Source organism: Corapipo altera, unplaced genomic scaffold (genome assembly GCF_003945725.1).
Source record: "Corapipo altera isolate COAL_440 unplaced genomic scaffold, ASM394572v1 2b, whole genome shotgun sequence".
Lineage (NCBI taxonomy): Eukaryota > Metazoa > Chordata > Aves > Passeriformes > Pipridae > Corapipo > Corapipo altera.
The window spans coordinates 12,919,618-12,942,013 of record NW_020884874.1 but is presented as its reverse complement, the minus strand read 5'-3'; the positions used below and the strand labels follow the sequence as shown (position 1 = coordinate 12,942,013).

General features: G+C 38.1%; 1 protein-coding gene across 1 annotated transcript in view; it reads right to left on the bottom strand.

The window, feature by feature from the left end:
• SLC35F1 (solute carrier family 35 member F1) overlaps positions 1 to 22,396 on the bottom strand; it is a 240,198-nt gene that overhangs the window by 15,076 nt on the left and 202,726 nt on the right. The window contains exons 4-7 of the mRNA XM_027634083.1: positions 20,449 to 20,608; positions 14,926 to 15,082; positions 11,784 to 11,836; positions 6,474 to 6,628 (exon numbers count right to left, since the gene is read on the bottom strand). Of these exons, the coding sequence (XP_027489884.1) occupies positions 6,474 to 6,628; positions 11,784 to 11,836; positions 14,926 to 15,082; positions 20,449 to 20,608 (525 nt within the window). The remainder of the gene's footprint in view (positions 1 to 6,473; positions 6,629 to 11,783; positions 11,837 to 14,925; positions 15,083 to 20,448; positions 20,609 to 22,396) is intronic.

Sequence of the window (22,396 nt, the reverse complement as noted above, 5' to 3'; positions counted from 1 at the left end):
CATTTCCAAGTGCTTAAATTAAGCCCATTGTTATGAGACTCAGCTTTCTGAATATCTTTACGTTCATAATATCAAATCAATAACCCCTAATGAAAATGATTGACAGATGGAAGCCATATGCTAAACATAAGGATACCATTGCATATTCCAGTACAATGCTGTTGCCTCCCTTTGGCTGCCCTGCTGCTCATGTGTCTGAAGTGTTGTTGAGCCTGGGAGCAGAAGTGGGGACAGAAGAGACTAGTGGGATCCACTCGTCTGACTGCAGACAGCTGTGACTTCAAATTACATACAAAATGAAACAGCATCCTGAATTACTAACACACCCACTACCTTTACTCCAATTCCATAATAATTTCTCACTAGTTCCATAAATTTAATATTTTAACACTTCAGCTATGCAGGAAGATGTGATACTGAGACATAAAAAGTTTTGTTTCAAAATTTACACACAATAAAAATGGGCGTGTATGTGTTTCCTTTGGAGTATCCTGTTTTGATAATTAGGCATTTCCAACAAAAATGCAATTTGCTAGAAAACTTTGAATCAGTTCTGTTGAATGCAGTCTTTTAACGTGAGACGAAAGGAAAAAATCCCAAGCTAAAAGCACTGAAAACAACCTAAAAACCTTGACATTTATGATGAGCTAGTCTGAAAAAATATATTTGAAATTGAAGCTTTTATCCTAACTTTTGCAATATGAATGCCACATCATTTACACTCTTTTTGATGACTTCCAAACAGTGAGTATCCCTATTTCACTGTTCATGCTTTGCAACTAACGAATCTATTGCAAAATAGCACTGTGAAAGGAAGAGACATCCTTTTAACAACGCAGTATTTTCAAAAAGCTGCCATATCTGTGCTGTGTTGTTAAAAATCTGTCAGGCTGTGCAACATCTTGGTGGGAGACATTTAATTTTCCAGTTTCTACTCTTTTCTGTCATTTTACTTCACAGCTTTTTTATTGTATAGTATCCTGCACCATCACACAAAGGGTGAGTGGATGGGGCCCTTTTTGTCCCAGGAATTAAAGAGAGACCAAAGACACACCTAAAACCTTTCCACCTCAAGACAGCTCCTTAAATATAAGCACCTAATTATTTTCTAATTAACTATAATTTGGAAGAGGAAATTCAAATAACTAACTAATGAAATAAATAAAAAAATGTGAAAAAGCTTTTAAAATGCTGTTTCGATGAAAGGCATGGAGACAGTACAGCTGTATGGGAACAGAATTGTTGAGAGGGAGTCCCACTGTAAGAAATTTAGTACTTTGGGAAACAAAACATGAACATAGGTTTTTGCACATTACCAATGGTATAAAGAATTGACAAGTAATATAACTTATCCTCATTATTATCAAAGGCTTAGAAGCATTGACAAGGATAAAAGCCCCATGAGATTAAATTCCATTCAAACAGAAAGCTTATGGATCAAGTAGCTTGCATACCCAAGTTCATCAGGAAAATATCCTAAAGTATATGACTGAGGAAGTAAGAGTGTAAAAAAATAGTTGCTAAGCCTACTAAAGATGCACCACTGACAACTTCACCATCGAAGTTTAAAATAGGTAGGTGTCAGTACCCGAGCAAGTGCAAGCGAAGAAAAAGATCTTACTGACTTCAGCTTAGACTTGAAGGGAAGTTTTTTTAAAAAAGTGAGAACATAATTGGAAGTATTTTCTCAGTTTGGTCAGATCTTTGGGAAAAGTCTCTCAGATGCTTACGGACGTCTGCCAAAGAAAAATCGAACTAATAAACAAACAATCCTCCCCCACACCAAACCAATTTTATGTAACTCCTGCTCCCTAAGCACAGACATTGAATCCATCCTTCTCTAACAGAACCCAGGGCTGTCTGCAGCATACAGAGTCACAATAAGGCAAGAGTTTAATCTGCTTAGTCATGAAACTGTGAATTTTTTAAAAGTTTTTTTTCTCGAGTGGCAGGCTTTCCTAACTTAGGGAAATGAGCTGAAGCCCACTGAAGACCGAAGACCGCAGAAAAGCTCATACTGGTTTCCATGGTTTGGATCAGGATGGCAAAGCACATGCTTTTAACGGAGGCTCCTAATTCTTCTCCTTTGTTTCCAGCAAGGGCCAAATTTTCACCACAGTGACAATTATGTAAATCCCCAATTCATAGGTATTGCTGGTAAAAAAAGAACCTGGAACCTATTTCCGTCAAACTCTGTACCCTCTCTTCTCCATTACACTAAAATCCAGTCTCCTTCATGGTTTGTTTCTTGATGTGATGGGAAGGCTGTCATCTGCTCCCTTCCATTGAAGGGATGCTGTTAGAATTGGCATTGAAAAGTAATTTTTAGAAGCATCACTGAGTATCAGCAAATGAGGTTTCAACTAGCATGATTTCAGATTTCTGGTCCTGAAAGATTTTGAGTATCATGTTTATCTGTATATCCAAGTCCTTTGTCATAGATACTCTCCAAGATTCTAAATCAAGATATATTCCCTGATTTATTTATGAAATACATGCATTTTCTTCATTTGGGAATTGCTGATATATCCAGAAATTCTGAATTTTTATAGCTGTATCTTGGATAAAATAATGAATGAATTTGCCAAGGCATAATATAATTGATTGTGCTTGCCTTTCTAGGTAATGATATAATGCAGTGTGACTCGACCTACTGGTCCAGAACACAATCCGTATGCATGCTCTAGCTGGTGGAAAATAAACTGCTTAGATTATTCAGTGAGAACCCAATTTGCTCAGAACAACAAAAGACACCATATAGCTTGCAAAGGAAAACTGTGAAGTCTAAAAGTTCATATAACAATAAAGCTGAGGCTGAGACTAAAATGTAAAAAAGAATACTCCTAAGCAAAAATATCCCCCGTATTTTTACAAAAGTTCCAATTCTGTACACCCGGAGACTTGGCCCTGAATTTCCCAGCACTGGTGTCCATATATCCACGACAAAGAACAACTATTGCAGTCTCTGACAGGGGAAGGACAGTCCTGTTAGTTGTGCTTAAGAAGAAGGAAAAATGAGAACAGATAGCTAGGAAAGTTTACAACATAAAAATTGTATAAAACATATAAATATGGTGAGAATTAAAAAAAAAAAAGTATTGAAGATATGGAGTTGTATACTTATATGCTATGGCAGCGGTCAACATTCAGCCACCAAAGAGGCCAACCATTTCCCTATCCACTGGAATATTTGGAATCAATTACTGATTACAGAAGAACTAAAAAGACAGCTTTTATTTGGGCACTGCAGATTATTTTAAGAATGATGCATTACAATCTAGTCATCTGTCTCAAATTTATATGTCATTACATTTTAAAACAATAACACCTTGAACAATTAACATCTTGAATTACAAGTATATCACCAGAGTTGTGTCCAGTTAACATGCTGTATTTCTAACTTCCATGGGCCCAGGAACTGTTCAATATGCTATGAAGTTGTCTGCCTGTGGGGTAAGACTAGAGATGCAGCTGTTTATAAACTCACTGTCCTGCATGTAATGATGTTGCAGGTCTCTGTATTACATAAAAATGAAATACTAATGAATCAAAACACTTCAAAGGCAATCTTCTTCTCAGTTTGGTTTCAGAGGCTCTAAAGCCCAGTTAAACTCATTTCCTGCATTTTCCATGGATTTTCATAGATTTACTGCTATAGGTGCAATAAACTTGTCTGGTGATAAAAGTAGCAGCACAAGGAAAAATCATAACTGTTTCTTGAAAGCCTCATAAAATTATATTCTGCAAGGGGCACTAAACCACTCAGTTGATCCTAGTTCAGCATAAAACCATTTGCTTCCCAGTGAAGTGGGGCTGTGCTCATTGGCCAGCGCAGTAATAAGCAGAAGGAGCTGCATATCTGGAAGAGATGTACAGCTGGGCTAGGAATGAAACAGCTTTTTAAAAGCTAGAAAACAAGCAAGTGTACACAGTCCTAGGAGAGGAATTAATTTAGATCATTTAATGTTAACATATTAGACTTCATTATTGAGTGGAAGTTGTTCATTTCATAGTTCTGCTTCCTCAGATAAAAGGCTACCTGACAGTAAACCAGAAAGAAAAGGAGGAGGTCATCTAAATAAGGATAAAAACATGATAACTAAAGAAGAAACCAAATAATTAGGTGGAGTTTTAAATCTAGATAATGTGTGAATATAGCCTCTCTCAATTTCTTCTGCAATGTAAGTTGGAAGGGTATGAAAGGAGATACTGACAGCTCAGGTTTCAGGTAAAGGCCTTTCCAGAAAGTCCTGACAAAGGTCTTATCCTTATCAACACTTCATCTGGGAAGAACAAAGGAGAGACACCTGTGAGTTGTATGGCCTGCAGAATGAGTACAGATCACAAAGAAATGCAGTGATGAAAAATGTAAATACAGGCTTACTTTCTATGAAATAACTGGCTTCCTAGAGAAATAGAGACAAAAGCATTGCACCAGGAACCAGGACCTTGAGCTGCAGGGACTGATTCAGGGAGGACGAAACCCAACCAGATGAGGTGCAGAGAAGGGCTTGCTCTGATTAGTGAACTAGGGGCTGAGAGACAATATGATTGCTCTCTGTTGATGCATCAGTGGACTAAAATGCTATGGAGATGGGAATTCTTCATGTTAAGAAGAATGCCCACCTCTCAGCAGAAAGAATGGCCCAAAACCATTCACAAGTAAATTTATGCTGGAAATAAGGTTTGCAACTGTTGGAAAAATGGTGTTCTAAAACAGTCTCCCAAAGACAGCAGTGGAGGTAAAAAAATCTAAATAGGTTTAAGTACAAATCTGATAAGAGTTTAGGAAGATGACATACGCACATTCACCATAGGAGAATGAGATTTTCAGTTTTCTAATCAGATGAGCAAGGGGCAGAGGGCATCACCAGTTACTTTAGATGTGAAGTCAACCAGTTTATCAGGACATATGTTGAGATGGTGCTTTCAACCAGAAAACCTTCCCATTCCGAGCCTTCTCCTCTTTAGCACTTTTTCAGTAGAGGTCTTAAAGGGAGACCGAGGTGCCACTGTGGTCAAGGGCTCACATGCACTTACTGTAGAAAGATAGGGGTCAATAAGGTTGAAAATTCTGCTTTCCTGGCTCTGCAAACGTACCCAACAATTAGGCACAGGGAAAAACTGAAAACTTCTATGCACCGTTTGCCTTTCAAATGCCTGAACTTTAAGTCTCCGTTTGCAAAATTGCCTTTTTTGTTCAGTTCAAGCAATGCTGAGCACAGAGCTGTCCCATCTCTGCCGCCTTTTGAGTCTCTCCCTCTAACCAAGCTTGATTTTGTTAGTACACCACCACCACTGTTTTCAGAATTAAATTTGTCTATCTTTTACTGTGTAATATAATAATTTTTCTTAGAAACAGTGAACTAACACGACTAAATGTATTTGTCTATGGGTATCAAATAATGCTATTCATGGGAGATAACAATTTTCAGCTTATACATAACACTTTGGGTTTGAAGCGTGAGGTAGAAAGAATGAGAAACTAAATCATCATGAGACAGAGCTGCAAAACAGCAGACAACCTCTACATTGTGTTTTCGGTCAATTTTTTGTTTCTATTTTTGCTTTTCTTCTCCCTGCAAAATTCTTGAAACTATAAAACCAAAATAAAAGACAATAGTGAAAAACAATTTTGTGTTGGACTCTGAAGCTCTGAACTTTCACTGTCTCACTCAGATTCATTGAGTTACCATTAGTATCACAGAAGGTGATTTGAGTTTGTTAGATACTCAGAATTTTAAGGTTTTTGTTTACCTAACACTTCTCTGGGCCACAATTTTATCTATCAAGTAATCTCCCTCATATGAATAAATGATGGTACAAAGCAATCCCTTCCAGCACCACAATGTTATTTTCATGTGATGAGCACTGTGGGGGTATACTTGTGAATAATGAAGTGCCATTCCTTGTAACTGAAGGTCGAATGGGTCCTGTACAATACGGTATTTTGAATATTAGAGGACCTGGGAGGTCAAAGTTTAACTTCAACATAAATCTGCTGCACATTTTGCATTTACAATAACAGGCAAGCCATTGGTTTGGGTGACAAGAAAGCGGTAATTTATGAACAATTTAGTTGTAAATTCAGAATCAGTATGAATGAAACAATCTTGTTCCCAGGCAAAAAAAATATCTATGGGAATTTTGGAAGAGTCCTTCTCTTTGTGCTGCCACCTTAGGTCTGTTCACAGCAGTTGATAAGTAAGATAAGTAAGAAGAAATTAATGACACAGTGGCTGATGAACAGGTACTGAAAACTTGTAACAAAAAGACCAAGTGAGCTCTCTTTAAAAACCGTAATCATAAAATAAAATTTGTTTTGGCGTGGGAAGACTTAAGTAGAAAAATCAACTGCACTTTTACTGCTTAGATCTAGCAAAGCTTGGAGGCTTCTTTTGTTTCCTTGTTTCGCGTTGATGTTTCTTCATGCATACTGCTATTACCCAAATACAAGTCTCATTTCCACATACCTTGTAGTGGAAGAGGAATAATCCACAGAAGAGGCTGTACAGGTCAGCTGTGAGTAGGGAGAGATTGACGGCAGTAGCACTGGTTTTCTTTATGACCACTGGCATGAAGCTGTAGAGGCCAAACATACAGGCGCTAAAGCCAACATACAGCAAGCCTGCAGAAAAGAAACAAGACGCAAAGTGATCTTTCACAGCCTGCAGAAATGACTTGTGTTTGGAGGAAGAAAGCTGAGTTTTTTAGAAAAGGAAGAATAATGCTTTTTCAAAGAAACATTCAAATTAATAAGATACACATGTACAGAGAGTGAAAATCATATCAGCAGAGGACATGAGGTCCTTTGTGGTCTCCGTAACAGCAGTGTTGTTTTAAATTGATGCCTTGTAGTAATAGTGACTACCTCAAGTCCAACATAAATTTGGACAAAATGATCCATTTAGACATATCAAATCTAGTCTCCTAAGGAGCTGAATGTCCCCAACACTGAATTCAGCTGAGTTGGATGGAGCACCCAATATTTTTTGGAAATGAACTCAAAAACTGAATGCAAAATTATTTGCAGAGGAGTTAATGAGCAAATGGATGAACACATGAGGGTTAGGGTTATTGTCAGAGGTCTTAGTCCTATTTTGCCACCAGAACTGACTCATCACTTCATCATTTTGCATCTCTGTTCCTCTACTGTTTTTTGTCTGCCTTGTTTAATAAAAAATTCCAGAGCTGAGACTCTTTCCTGCTACATTTTTACAAAGTGCCTCACACAAATTAGATTGTTAGACACTAATATAATAAAAATACATTACAGTAAAAATCTAAATTAATTAAAAAACCTAAATGACTTACTGGGAAAGAATTCATTGCTTCAGTTATTACTTGATAAATCCCAAGGCAAATTAATCAAGGTGAAGTTAAAAAAACAGCAAACACTTTATTCATCTGCTCTCATGCAAATGATACTTCTTAGACTGCTGTATGCTGCAGAATTCCCAGCTGATATGTGCACAAGCTTAAATTTAGACTCATGCCAGCTCTTCAGAAAATGTTGCTTTTTACTAAAAGTGAAAATCTGATTGCCAAAGTCCTGAAAGGGGAAAAAAAAGCCCATATAATTTGTATCTGAATGTGGACCCACTTAGTTAAAAACTCTTTAAAAAAGCTATCAAAGGACAAAATTGACTCCCTGAGAAGCATCTAAATGGAAGTGTGTATTCAACTGAAACAAATACAGCAGTCATGAACTATCAGTGTCCATATATGCTATGGCATGATAATGAATTTGTGTTTGCATTCAGAATATGGACAATCATGGTAACAACATTACAAATAGGTAGCAAATTTCTAAGGTGTGTACTGTATAGCGGTAACAAACAATTAAGTCAGCTGCTTTATGCAAACTCTGCAACTCTTCTGTAGTAGGCAAATGATTGCATCAGATGGAGCATAGCTTTGGTCAATGGGAAATTGTTTGCATACAGGACCATTAAGTCAGCTTTTCTTCCAGGAACAAAAGTCATTCTGGACCTGAAGTCGGCATTGTCAAAGTACAGTCTGCAAATCACCAGCCGGTACACCAAGCCTCCAGTAGTCAGTCTGGATTTAATATGCATATTCAGGTGCTTTACTGGCTTAGCATGGAACTAACAGTACAATTCTATGGTACTGCCTTGATGTTCATATTATTTGACAGTAAACTACCTGTACTTCACAGGTTGTTTTTCCAAAGGACATGTAAGTTCCAGCGGAAAATTGCTTACACTGTAGCTGTTCTATCAGAGGTAAAGTGGCCTTTCATTTACAGCTTAAAAATACATGTAATATCTACCAACTAGGTGGCATTTAGTGGTGACAAGGAGCAAAGTGGAAATAAGATCATATAATTTTCAGATACTGCCTCTTAGAAGACCAATTTTCAGACTAAAAATATGTTTTAAGTCAAAGGTTTGAAGCTTCAGCCTCCTTAGGTATCCATGCAGTGCAAACCGGAGCCTTGGGAATGCCTCTAGTATTGCAGTCCCAGGGCATTTGGAACTGTGTCTAACCAGGCACTAAGTCACTGGCACCAATCGCCTGTAGCAGGACCTGGAAGGAAGCAACCTGGCAAGTTAGGAGGTGCTTTTGTAATGATCTGCTTATCAGCCAGTCTGTGTTAAATCCTGAGAAGTTCATAATTTGGAACTGTCTTCTTTCAGGTGTGCTGGCATTGTTCTGAACTGAAGGCACCTGTGCGTGGGATTCATTACACCTAACTCTGGACATATAGTGAGGGCTGATGGTCAGTGAAGAGATTGGGAAAATTTAGAGTGCAGATTGTTCAGCCTCTTTTAGACACCAACAGTATGACTCGTATCATGCCTGTTTATTGTTGTGGATGGTAAAGGGAGTTTATATAACTAAACCCAAAGTTTACATCACAGGTATCTAAAGTTGGTGGAACGGATTCCATCTTATCTGTCTGTGTTCACCCTGGTGGGTAAGGTCAACAGTTTTGCCTGGTTGGGTGTGAATTTCTCATAACTGTCTGAACTAGGCACTTGGGATGATAGGATCATGGGCTGATTCAGGACGGAAGGGAGCTCTGAGCTCTCTAGTTCAAACCCTGATCAAACCAGGCTCAGCTGTGAGATCAGACTGTATTTCTCAGGATTTTGCCCAGCCTGGGCTTGAAGACTCTGAGGATGAAGACTGCAGAGCCCCTCTGGGCAACCTGCTCTGCTGCCTGCCTGTCCTCAATGTGAAGAAGATTTTCTTTTTATCCAGTCTGAATCTCTCATTTCAGCCTCTGTCTGTTGTCTCTCATCCTCCTGCCGCACACTGCTGTGAAGACATTGGTTCAGTTCTTTTGATAACCTCCTTGAAGGTAAGTTCTCTTCCACAGGCTGAACAAGCCCCAGTCTCTCAGTATTTCTCCATTTCTCTTAAGACTAGGTATCTTAACACAGATGGGCAGGATCTGCCCCCAGGCACTATTCTAAAAGAGCCGAAGTACCACCAAGAGTAACATGCCTTAAGAACTTCTGGTTTAGTTCCCGAGCATGCTGGTTGAATGTTGCATGGTGCAATGATGCATGAGTGTTGCCTTTGCATTTTTACTCCAAAAGCAACCATTTAATTGGTATGAAATGGAATCAGTTATGATTTTTCCTAGTGTCTTGGAATAAAGACCATTCAGAAATATTCAAACCCCCTGTAACAAAGGGCACTTCCTTAGAGATTCAAACTGGCTTTTCTCTTATATAAAACTGATGTGAGTTTATTTGTTACTATTTCATCTAACACTACAAAATATGTCATGGTCCCATACAAAACCACTCAGTCAGAACAGTATAATCATTCTCCTTTAACTCAGGTTGTCAGCAAATATTAATACTTAAACCTTCAAGGATTCAAATAGAGCTTCACTGATTCATACTAGGTGTGAAGATGATGACATTCATCAGAGGAATTTCCAAAATGAAAACCAGGAGGACCACAGCCTGTTTTAAACATGAAAGACATAACAGATTTGCTTTAGATCTTTATATTCAAAAATCATTTGCATCAGTTGAAAGGTAGCTCATCCATTCTTAAAAGCACAATTATGGCAGATGGCAACAGGCCACCTTGAGTTATTTATTAGGTTGCCTGCTGTGACTTTATCACCACCATTCAGAAGGCTGATGATTTAACTCTGCTGGACTGCAGGTTTGAGTCTGTCGCAGTGGATAACTACTCAGGACAAGGCTGTGAAGTCCCTGACACAGATTTTGTCAATCACTACTTGACAATCTTGTATCATTGCCAATGCACTGGAAAGTACACTGAGTGCAGGGGAAGCCAGGGAATAACACAGAACTACACAGAACCGTCACTATTTAATCCATGTTCAACTGCACAGCATTTCCGATTATTGCTGTAACAAAACAAGTACATATCTGTGATGCTTTTGCTAAGATGATCTCAGCCTTTTGAAGCATAAGGACTCTTCAGATTTAGTGACTAACTTTCAGTGACATTTTAATGGCATCACAGATGAAGTAAGACCTTATTTTAATAGTACATTTCACTGATATTGAGTTAGAACAGAACTCTCCTGGAAGTATATGTGACATTTACATGGATAGTAGACTAATTCACTGTGACCACTGCTAATTCCATCAGTACCAGATTAATTATGTCCCTGAGCTCCTCATCATGAAATATAAACAAACACTGATGCAATTATGCTAATTATTTCAGATTAAAGAAGGCCAACACACTCAAAGTACACAATTGAGTGTGTTTCTCCATGGATACTTTAAATTGATTTGTCACTTAGTTTTACAGCTCAACCACCAAATTTCCACAACTTTTATGTGCAGTATTTTGTGAAAGATGGACTGTTTTTATTACGGCTTATGGTGATGAGAGGAAATTGTTAACTGAGTTTGAAGAAAACAACTGTGTTCCATAACTTGTATCCCCTCTTTTCAGGGGATACACATAATCAGTTTCTTTTTCACTCTTCTGAATTGTCATTTTGAAGTTCAGTCTGAAACTAGGTAACAAGCTATTGTCAGTGGATTGCCAAAGCTTGAACCTCCTGCTATCAGTCAGCCCTGTAGAACTAGTATTCTTTTATTTCTTCTATTGTTCATAAACAGTGAAAGAGTGATTACAGGGACTCTCCTAAATATTGATTTGCTTTTAAAGCAAATAATTCATTGGACTAATTAGAAGGGAGTCTTAGATAATAAACTCAGCCTCCAAACGGAAATGGGAAAACACAATCCACTGCTTAGCAGAACATCATAACAGCTTCATTGGGCACGATACTCTCTAAATTTGTCTAAAGGACACATCTGCTATATTCCACTAAGACTATTTGGAAAGCAATTAACCATTGCCATACAGAAATGCTCCCCTTGGAAATGAGTTTATGAGGTTATAATATGCACTGCGAGTACATTTTAGGGTTTTTTTGTTCGGTTCCATTTTCTTTCTTTGGCATTCATTGAAAAGGTTTGGCTCTTACTGACTACCTCATTTATTTGTCCCAGTGTTGCATTGAATCTTAGAACTGGAACCCCGTTATTGTTTTACTTCATGACTGTCTGAATAATTATCTTACAGCATTCATATGCTTAACCAAATGGTGCAAGGAAAGCATAATACAGCAATGGGAGGACAGATCATTCAAGAATGGTCATGAGGCATGTGGTTCAACCTTTGGCAGTAACTGGTGGAGAAGTCACAAACATTGGCTCCTCTGAAACTTCATGCCCACCTCCCCAAACACTGGTTGGCTCCACGCCTCCTTCAGTAACTACCTTCAATGAGATAACGTGTTTTCTTACCTATTTGCCAATCCCAGGGAACTTTCAACAGCTCTTTGTGTTCCATGATTGCACTAGAAGAGAAGAGAAGGCAAAATTTGATGGAAGAAGAACAAAAGTTAAATTACTTCCACTCATTCAATTCAAATGCTGGACCAAACATAAATAACCTTATAACAAAAAAATCTCTGTAGGAACCAAATGCAATCAGACTTTGCTAATCCACTCTGGCATTATCCTTGTGCGTGTGTATTCGAAAGATCTTCAGGGCAGTAATCAGATGTGATAGCATACAATTTCCACTGGTTTATTTGCAGCTCTCTATCTACCTGCTTTATGTGCCCATCCCCACAAATGTTCAATCCTCTTGTACTCTTCTGACTTAATATTCTGAAAGCTTTTGAACTTAAATGATTAATTATGTACCTATCTGAGTTATTCACACCTCAGAGCAGCTCTGCAGTGTAAAATAAATAGATACCACAGGCTGGTTTTGGAAAGCATACTGTAATTTGTTATACCCTGAGAGAAATCAAATAGTCACAGCAAAGAAAGTCAGGAAACAAAGCAAAGGATGGGCAAACCTGCAAAAGTCCACTTTCAATATCTTGTAAATCTTGCATTGTACATAAAAATCAAAATCCCGGATCCATAAAATTCTAATGGGGCAACAAGTCAGCTCTTCCCAATCCAGGTAAACAGACCCTTGGAGATATCTCACAAGCTAGGTCTTCACTCAGGTAACCATTTTCTGTGATCTGTGATTTCCAGATAAATCCTGCTGTGCAGGACTCCGCTGGTCTGGACACTATTTTAAGCAAGTATAAAACATGGAATTACACAGATTGAAGAACAAAGTACTTAGTACAAAAGGTGGCATGTGGAAGACCAAGCCTAATAGTAAAACTGCAGGAACTCAGCACCTTCCAGATTAATCTAGTCTAGAGAGTTGCATCCTGGAAATTCTAATTTGCTTGCTGCTGATGTGTGGCAAATCTAATACTGTGTACAGAATAATAAGACTATTTTGTCTGCAAAATTATAAGTGTCTTTGCATGCATAAGACGTATGTCCCTTTTATCAGCAATTCCTGAAGAATACAATGAGAACAAACTGCAGTGTCTCTTGGTCTGGCAAACAAACTGATATATCTTAAACATAGGAACATTGCTTTCATATTATTGCTTATTCAATACAAAAGAAGGATAAAACAATATGTTATGGCTTGTGAGTCACTGTGATCTGTGAAACAAAGAGAGGTAAGAGCAACTTTGCCAGAAGTGGCCATTTAGTGATGCCAGAGGCACTGAAGAATTGGAATAACAATGATTTTTGAAAGGTGGTGGTGACTGAAGGAGGTCCCTGATGACTGAAAAGAGACAAATGCAACATCCAGTTTAAAACAGAGCAAAAACTATAGTCTGGCCAGCCTTATGTTAACCTTTGGGAAGACTACGGAGCAAATCTTCCCAGAAGCCGTTCACAGAAAATGAAGAAGACACCACTGAAAACAGCCAGCACAGACTTCTCAAAAGCAAATCATACCTGACCAAACTGACTACCTTCTATGATGAGATGACTGGATCAGTAAATAAAGGAGAGGGAATGGATGAGAGGATGTGGTGTAACCTACTGTGAAGTTAGCAAATCTTCCACATAATTTCCCTAAAGATCCCTAGAGATTGAAGAGGTATGGACTGGATGGGCAGAATACCCACAATGTAGTCTGAAGAAAAGGGCCAAATGAAAACTCATGAAGTTCAAGAAAAGAAAGGTGAACTCCTGTACCTGGGGTGGAATGACAATATGAAACAGGTAAGAAAAAGGTACACGTATAAGCCAAGTGTGGTTGCGTCTCCAGAAAGTGCCACAAAAGCACTAGCAGCAAAAAGCTGCAGAGGCCAGTGGTGAGAACTCTTGGGCCAAAGGTTGAATAGAAAAAAACCTTAGGGCTTTCAGCAACAAAATGATTTTTTTTTTTTCTTTCCAGTTGTGTTTTCTGTATACAAAGATGCCTTGTTCCAGCACCAACTTCTCCCCAGCAAAACAGCTCACAGACCCTGAATTGTGACTAACCGCTTGGGTCAAGAGGGAGTAATGGCACTATGATTAAATTCAGGAATATGAGACATGTACATGACAGTTTACACACACAGAGCAAGACAAGGGCACTGCTTTGATGCCCTCAGAATCAGTTAGTATCTACTTATCACAAACACATAAAAGAATGCTTTAGCCGAAGGAGCTAGACACATTTATGTGCTCTTACATGCTATATTTTTAAAAAGAGAACTGGTTGTATGGCAGCTAGTTAATATAAATAATTTTAAGACACTTGTTCAGATCCCACATAAATATATTAAGCTTTCTAGCTAATGAAATGGAAGTAATTAGGTGGGAATTGATGGGTCATTTTTTTCAATCTGCCTCTGTTCTTAGAAGCTGAGTAGCTCAGAGGTGTAAGGAAGCAATTTGTTTTGGACTAATAATCAAAAGTCATCTGTGTGACAAGCACCAGTGACACACCTGCTTAAAATGCAGCAATCTTGCATGGTTACTTTTACATGAGTCACAGTACTGCAACACTGGAAGCCACCTCCAAATATTAAACTTGTAGGTGAGATGCTCATTAGGTGCATGCAGATACAGACAGGACTCAGCAGATCCATGCAACAATCACCTGAGTACTAAATATTTTGAAGTGAAGAGGCCACTTTCTTAAAGGCTTTTTCGTTATTTCTTCCATACCATAATATAGTTACACAGAATGAGCCAACAACTAAAATACCTTCTGACTGGGTATGTTCTCAATCTGTTTAGAAATCTAAGTGACTTTTAAAAAATACAAAGCAGAACTAGAGGAAGTTGTAGATACATGAACTATCCACTTGTCTTCCAGCAACAAGATGGTAGGATGTGTCTTCTCCCTCCCCACGTGACTTCTAAAGGACACCAGTCCCTTAACTAGAGTACTTAGGTGCAAATTTATGTTATTATTCAAATCCATTGACTTGAAATATGAAACCCAATGCAAATTCCAGAATTAGGGAATACCTACTCCGCACAGGAAACGGCTACCTTTGAAGAAGTGGTTAGAGTACCTCAGCGGAGGCCACAGCTGCACTTATTTGAATGACCTTGGAGCTCAAACCTGCTCACTTACAGCTGAATTCCACTGAAGAAGGAGCCAAAGAGTCCGATCATACCCAGGAATTCCACTCGACTCAGATTTCGGACAATATACTCCTCACAGACGTTGGAGATGCCGTATAGTGTTGCTCCGCCCAGTACTAAGAGATCCCCTATCAGTTTATTTTCACCTAGGGATAAACAGGAAAAATCAGAATGTCTTAAAACAACCATATCCTGACTAGAACCATTGCAAGTTCTTCCCTACAGATTTCAATCCTCAGTCACTAAGTAGCCCACATCTGGGTTAATAAACTGAAGGCAAATATTCTGTAATTTTAACAGTTTTCATATAACACACCAGCAAATCTAGCAGAGGCAAAGGGAGAGTATATTCCTTGACATAGAAAAAAGAATCAAAAAAACCCTGAAAAATTTGCTAAAAATATAGGTACCAAGTGGCACTCTTCAGAGACTAATCCTTTTTACTTTATTATAATGTCTTTATTTTTTCAGATAGAATGTGACTCAGCTCTATAGAGCAGTTTGCATCTCATCTTGAAATCTAACCAGATCAAAACATGTCCAGTACTTAGATGTGAGGCCAAGTGAAAAATTCTGTGTACCTGTGAAATGAGTGAAGAAATCATTACAACCCCAATATTGACCTCATTCTCACATGAAGCTGTTTGACATGAAAGAGGGGAGGAAGGATGGAGTGTAGACAGGGTGATGAAAATGACAGATTTTTAAAAGAGGTTCAATTAACATAGCAGTACCTAATGCATGCAATGAACACCAAAATGTATTTTCAGGACCTCCAGGTTTATAGAGCTACTAAAATATTTTTTTATCAAAGACTGTTTGAAATCTTTTTCAGTCTTGGAAGCTCTTATTATTGGGTGTTGGAGAGAGCTGCAGGGAGATTTGATCAAGATCAAGTTCCAGCTTGAAAACTGAGGCCCTAGCTTTGCAAACCGATGCATGCCATTCCCTCTGCACATATGGCTTGTTAAATGATTTCTACAAGAGCTACAGATTCACAAAACTGTCAGATATTGCTGCTGAACCATATTCTGAAAGCCTGGACATAATGGAATTTTCTTTGAAAAGGTTCAGTAGAAACGCTGCAGTACTAAACTAACTGTATTTTTCTTAAAGAAACCTTGATTTCTTTTAAAATACCTTGATTTATTTTTTATATTTCTGCCTTTTTAAGTTTTATTATTGTTGATTTGTAAAATACATAGTGCAGTAAATAAAACTGGAAGCTAATAATTTGATAGGTTAGAAATTATCTTTTCAATGTTGTTTTTTTTTTGGAGTTCTTTTAAGCCTCCAGTTTTCAGTCCAAACTACAGGGCTGAAATTTCTATTGAAATTTATGGCAATAAAAATGGTCATATGAGGACAGACCAAGGGTTCATTAAGCCAGTATCCTATCTCCAACACTGTCTATAAGCACCAGAAAAGTATAATTTATTTAGGAACAAAGAAGAATGGAGTAAAGTTTAAAATATTCCCAGTAATACTCTCTTAGTATCCAACATTTTTCAGCTCAGATGTGGCTTCTGTGTATTTAGCAAACATTACTAAATTTCTCTTTCACATACTCATTCAGTTTCTTACTTAATTTTTGTTTTGCATGTTCCTTGACTGACAGCATGCTTAGAATTGACCATTTATCTTTTAAAGATTTGCTTGGTTTTTTGTTTTTGTGGGGTTTCTTTTGTTTGTTTGTTTTGTTTGTTTGTTTTTGTTTGTTTTGTTTTGTTTTTTTTGTTTTTCTTCTTTTTAACCTTCTTTTGCAATTAGTCACAGAAGATGTTCTCAATTTAAAACAAGCATCAGCACTTTATAAAACCTCTTCATACCTGATGCATTTCATATTTCACATGGCTCCAATGATTCCTCACTGAGTTCACTCATTTGGTATTTGTTACAGCTACCCACTGACACCTCAGGGAAGTATTGCTGAAAAAGCTTTCGACCTTAGAGCTTGGCTGTGGTGAACTGCTGGCACAAAAATATCATCCTTTTGCATCTGTGAACCAGAGGCAGCTAAGAGGTTGAGTATTTTAATATGGATGGTACGGCCTCCAGCATCACATCGTGATGGCTCTCCCCAAAGTGTACTCGTGCTGAGAGTGAGCCTCAACCTTCAGGGTTTTCCAGAAGAGGGAGCCAAGATCTGTTCAGTGAACTAGTCTCTGGCACTGGAACCTCCTCTGGTATACTCAGCAGCACAGGGGGGCTGAGGAGAGCTTAAATAAACAGGGAAGCACAGAGGGACTTTTATCAGCCAGTTCTCAGTAGATCAGGCATTTTCTCAGACGGAAGTTGCATTAGACCATCAAACTTAATAGATCTCGAGGGATTCTTCTTTTTTATTTGTGTGAAGTCCGTGTATTTTTGGCCTACTATTAAGAAGTACTTCATATTTTTAATGGTGGCGCTGGATACCTCAAAACTACATTAGTAATCCCATAAGTTTATGACTGTAGGAAATATTTAAGAATTACTCTGTATTGACCCTCTCCATACTGCTGAAGACTTCATATATATTTATCATATTTATATATATCATATACATTTATCATTTATCTGTCTCTTTCTTGCTTTTTCTGAGAGATGGAAAGTCCTGGTCTGCCTATAGTCTCTCCATGCTGAAGCCATTTTATGCCCTTGAATGGCTTTCTCACCTTTCTCCATTGCTTATATAGGCTTATTTTCTTTTTATTTCTTTTTGAAATGCAGTGACTAGAGTAGTACTCAAGAGGTAGTGCATCAAAACTTTACATACTGCCATAAAAATGTTGTAAATTATAATATTGCTTTCTTTCCTAGCAATTACTATCCTCCTAGTTGTCAAATGCCTTTTCTTTGCTTCCTTGAGAGGCCAAGACTTTGGAAATTTCCCCCAAGACTGAAATATCATTATAGACATATTTTCATGGAGGTAAACTCCTTGTGCATCTACTGGTTTCATTACGAAGGAAATATGTTGTATTTGACCAATTTAATGGTGTAAGTCATTCTTCAGAAGAAACACAAGGAATAGCCTGATAAAACAAGCTTTGCATTAATCATTGTAGCATATTTAATGTTCTCTGGAAGCAGAAGTCATATAGTTCAGAGAGGACTTAATGTTTTGGGAACTAGTTATAGCACTACAGTGTAACACACATAATTTAAATATTAACTGTGTTCTGACATAATTTTTTTTCACACTCTCTCTAGGTCTCTTTGTCACATGTTTAACTTAACCCTCGTCATTACGAGGTGTTTCTCTTTGCTTTTGTTTGTAATTACTGATGATTATAATATATAAAACCAGTTTTAATGTGTCCCATTTTAGACTGAACATACACTCATATACATATTAACAGGTCTGATGCGACTGTTTTTCAGAGACTGTGGTAAGCCAAAGCTGTGAAGTGTTTTGAAAAACCTGAAGGAAACACTAGGACCTCTGTGTCTTAGACCCCTTGTGTACTACAGGAGCACAAGTACCAAGGTAACCCACGAGTATTAGTTTAGAAAAGTGTTAATTTATTGTATATTTGGCACGTAAGGTGATAGAGCACTAAGTATGTGATAGTAATTGCTTTTCCAATTGAGTAATGCGCAAAGCATCAGCCAGGATACAATGAAAAGAGGTAAACTACCATATATTTATTGAAAATTGAGAGCATGTGTGCACATTATACCTACTTCCTGCAGATATTTTGGAAAATACCTGTTAATCTCTCAGTAATGCATTTTAAATTCTTGTTCCTTTACTGTAAGAGTTGGTAGGCTAAATTGCCTTATGCAGTAGGTGCCTAGCAGAGCTTTATGGCTTTTCTAATACAGGAAGCAGTGTGGTCAACAAGGGCACACAGGTGTCAATAGATCTTGTTCTCTATAATATAAACAGAGAAGTTTACTGAGGACTACTAAAGCATCATCGCTTTTGGTTTCTTCCTTTCTTTAGTTTGCCTAGTCCTAGGAAACATCCTATAAATGGTGTAGAACTCATTAGTGAAGAGTTTCAATAATTTTCTTCTTTTCCACCAATGTTTCTTTTTAATCGTATAATTTTAATGTGTAGTTTTACCCTTTCAGAGAAATTAAACCAGACAATCTATTTTACTCTGTTAAAAACAACATCATTAATAGCATCATTTTGCCATGAAAAAAAAAAAGCTGCAGGGTCTCTGTGCAGCAATAAGCATGGACACAGTCTTCCACGTGTAGTCCAAATGAAAAGGCAATAATGCATGTTAGCAGATTTTTCTGGACAAATTTACCTAACAGCTATACCCAAGCTTTAATAATGAATTATGGCAAATAACATCTAATTATTGCAGTTGGATGGCAAAGTGTCAGTGTTCTTCAATCTGTTCCTTGTCTGCTGAGGTCCATTGCCCCTGCTGGATCCACAACTCACCTGCTCTAGCATGTTACTCTCTAGATTACTGGGACATAGGATGTTTCTTCTGGAACCCAGGGTTGAAATCTCAAACCCTCTGAAATTAGTCATTCCCAATACAGCTTTGCCTGGCCAACTAAATAGTACATTCTTTCCTTTTTAGCTGGGACAGGACTACTTCTGGATGACACCAATGAATTAAAGGTCTTCATTGAGAGTAAAGTGCAGGGATAACAGGGGGCAGGGAGATGCAGTGAGTATTGTCATACACTTTGTTGTTCTATTTAGTAGCATCCTGGCAAATGCAGTTCTTACAGCACTTGCATTTGTATTCAGAAAGCTGAGTCAAGAATTTTAAATCCCTGTATATTATGCTCAGCTCACAATTCAGTGCTTTTAATTAAGAATGAAAACTGTGCCTAATTGACAATCTTTGAAAAGAATTTCCAGCCTTCCCACATCATTTGGGTTGGCACTAGAGAAATCAATGTGACAGGGGAAGTTGATCGAAGAAATCTAACTCTGTCTAGTCTGCATTAATAGCTACACACACATTATTCATTTGATGCCACACATAAAAAAAGAACATTTTACACACAAGAAAGTTCTTTTCAACAAATATTCAGGCAAATCTTAAACTTTACTCTGAGACTGTGTGCAAAATGCAATTGGTAGTATATAAGTTCAGCATCTTTTAGTACCTACCCAGTGACCCCACCTCTATAGAAAAATGCAAGTAAAGTTGAGGAGAAGTAAGAGCACACAGTGGATGCGAGAGATGCTTATGAATCAGAGATGTAGCCAATTTGGAAAGGAAGCAACTGAGGTTTGCAGTTAAACAACTAAGCCAAAAAAGAATGAAACTACAAATATTTAGCTTGTCCCCCCAGTTTGCCTAGAGGGTGACCTGTGTTGCAGGGCCCATCAAATCTGTTTGCAGCAGTGCTGACTTGTAAGTGTTGACTCATTTTTGCTCTCTTTCCCTTCTGACAGAGGCAACTTTGAATGATGCAGTGCTTTGGATACGTGAAGGCACAGGGTTTCTTGACAAATTTCCTCTCTTTTTGACCCCAGTCTGACACATTTTGGTCCATGGTTTCTCTGGGCAGAACTTGGCCACACAACTCATACATCCTTACTTACCTGCTCCTTGCTGTCTCCCAACAAGGACATCTGCTCCTGCCATGCAGCCCATGCCCAGAATGCAGACCACAATCCCAATGAAATGTACTGCCTTGTATCGTACCAGTAAGAAGAACCAGGAGAGAAGTATCACCACTGGGATGACAAAGCAGTCTAGAAGCTGTCATGAAAGAGAGAAAAAAAATCAGCAAATCAATCTGCAAATACTTTGCCCTAAAATAGGATAGATTTTCAGCAGAGGGAAGTGAGGAACGCAGTGTTATTTAGTTTGTAATAGCACTTTCCACAAACAGAAAGCGTATTCAAGGGGTTATGTCATTCATCAGACAGAGGATAAGACGGTTCACAACTATTCCAGAAACTCAGGAGAGCTGTTGTTCTGTGATAAGGCTCAAAAGCACCACCTTGCTCTTTGGTTCAGATGCATATTTCAAATCCATGGGAAGAAAACCTGGGCTAAAAGAGAGCCACACCACTCCATCTGGTCCTCACCTCTGGCGGTTAATAGACAAAGACTGAGGGTAGTTTTCCTGCAGTCTAGACATATGTTTTACTTCAGTCACTTCAGTCCAAATAGTAGGAATGTTCGTAACACACAAGTTGACCAGATTTATTAAATCTGGCCATATAAATCAGGGTTTTTCTGCATGCAGCATGCTTATGAAAAATCTGCCCCCTGTGGGGACTGTTAATTCTGTGAAAATAGAGTTCCATATGCCTCTGAAGAGAAAAAAAACAAAACAAAACCCAAAAACCACTGTCTGCAGTGCAAGAAAATCAATCTTCTTGCCAACAGACCGTTGGAATGAGCTTTCTCAAAAGAAGTGTTGTGAAACATCATCTTTAATTTGTGGTTAGTTGGTTTTTTTCCCGAGATATCCAGCACTAAACCCAGAGAACCTGTGATAAAAAAAGAAATGCACCAAATATTTGTAAGAGGACCTTGAGATTTTCAAATTAAAATATATTTTAGAAACTACCAGTATGTCACCTGGAAACAAAAATCCCAGGTAAGAAACACCCAAAGAAGCTTGACTTCCTAAAAGGATACAGCTAATTAAGAGTTGCAAATCTGTGGTCTAATAATGGGATTTAACAAATTGTGCAGGATACACTACTGTTCAATGCCAATTGAAATAGTATGGACCAGAGCTATATGACTGCATCTTCTTCCTAGTGAAAATTTCTGGAACAACCAAAGGACTAGACTGTTTCCATAACTCTGAAAAACTACTTCAGATGTTGTTACCTTGATTTTAGGTGATGCAATTTGATTTTTCTTTCCTTTGGGCCTATTACATGTTATTTACTTTCTCGGTATGATTTACCACTAATCACACTGCTATCAAATAAAGATCACATCCCTTTAAACTTCTTTGCCCATTCATGTGTTATTTGAAGAGAGAAACATTTTTGTATGATTTCAAGAATTTTATTGCTTAGAAAACTATTTTTTACATGTGAGATACCTATGTAATAAATATTAAATCTGTGGGATCAGCAAAAATATAAAAGTCAATTTTTGGACTAAGGATAATTTCCCTGAAAATTCATTTGAAAAACAAGAGTGTGCAGTGGAAACCCATCCATTTCAAAGATTTTCCAGACAGTGAGAGGCAAAAGCCTTCAGAAGATAACCAGTTCAGCAGCGGGACCATGCTGCTCTTGAGAGGCTCAAGCAGTCTCAAAGAGCTGCAGAACAGAAGAGGGAAATTACGAATGGGAATGCTCCATGCTAAAAGCAGGTTCTGCATTTAAAGTGAGAGCTAATCATCTAAAAGTCATGGTTAGGCCTCTTTACAGTGAAAACTTTCTCCAACAGTCCTAAAAGTGCCATCCTCCACAAATCAAGCACAAAAAGCAACAAGGTCTGAAAGAACTGTGACAAGCTCCTTCGGCTGCATAGGGCGCCTGCTCTGCCCCTGCAGAGCCTGTAGCACAACACAGC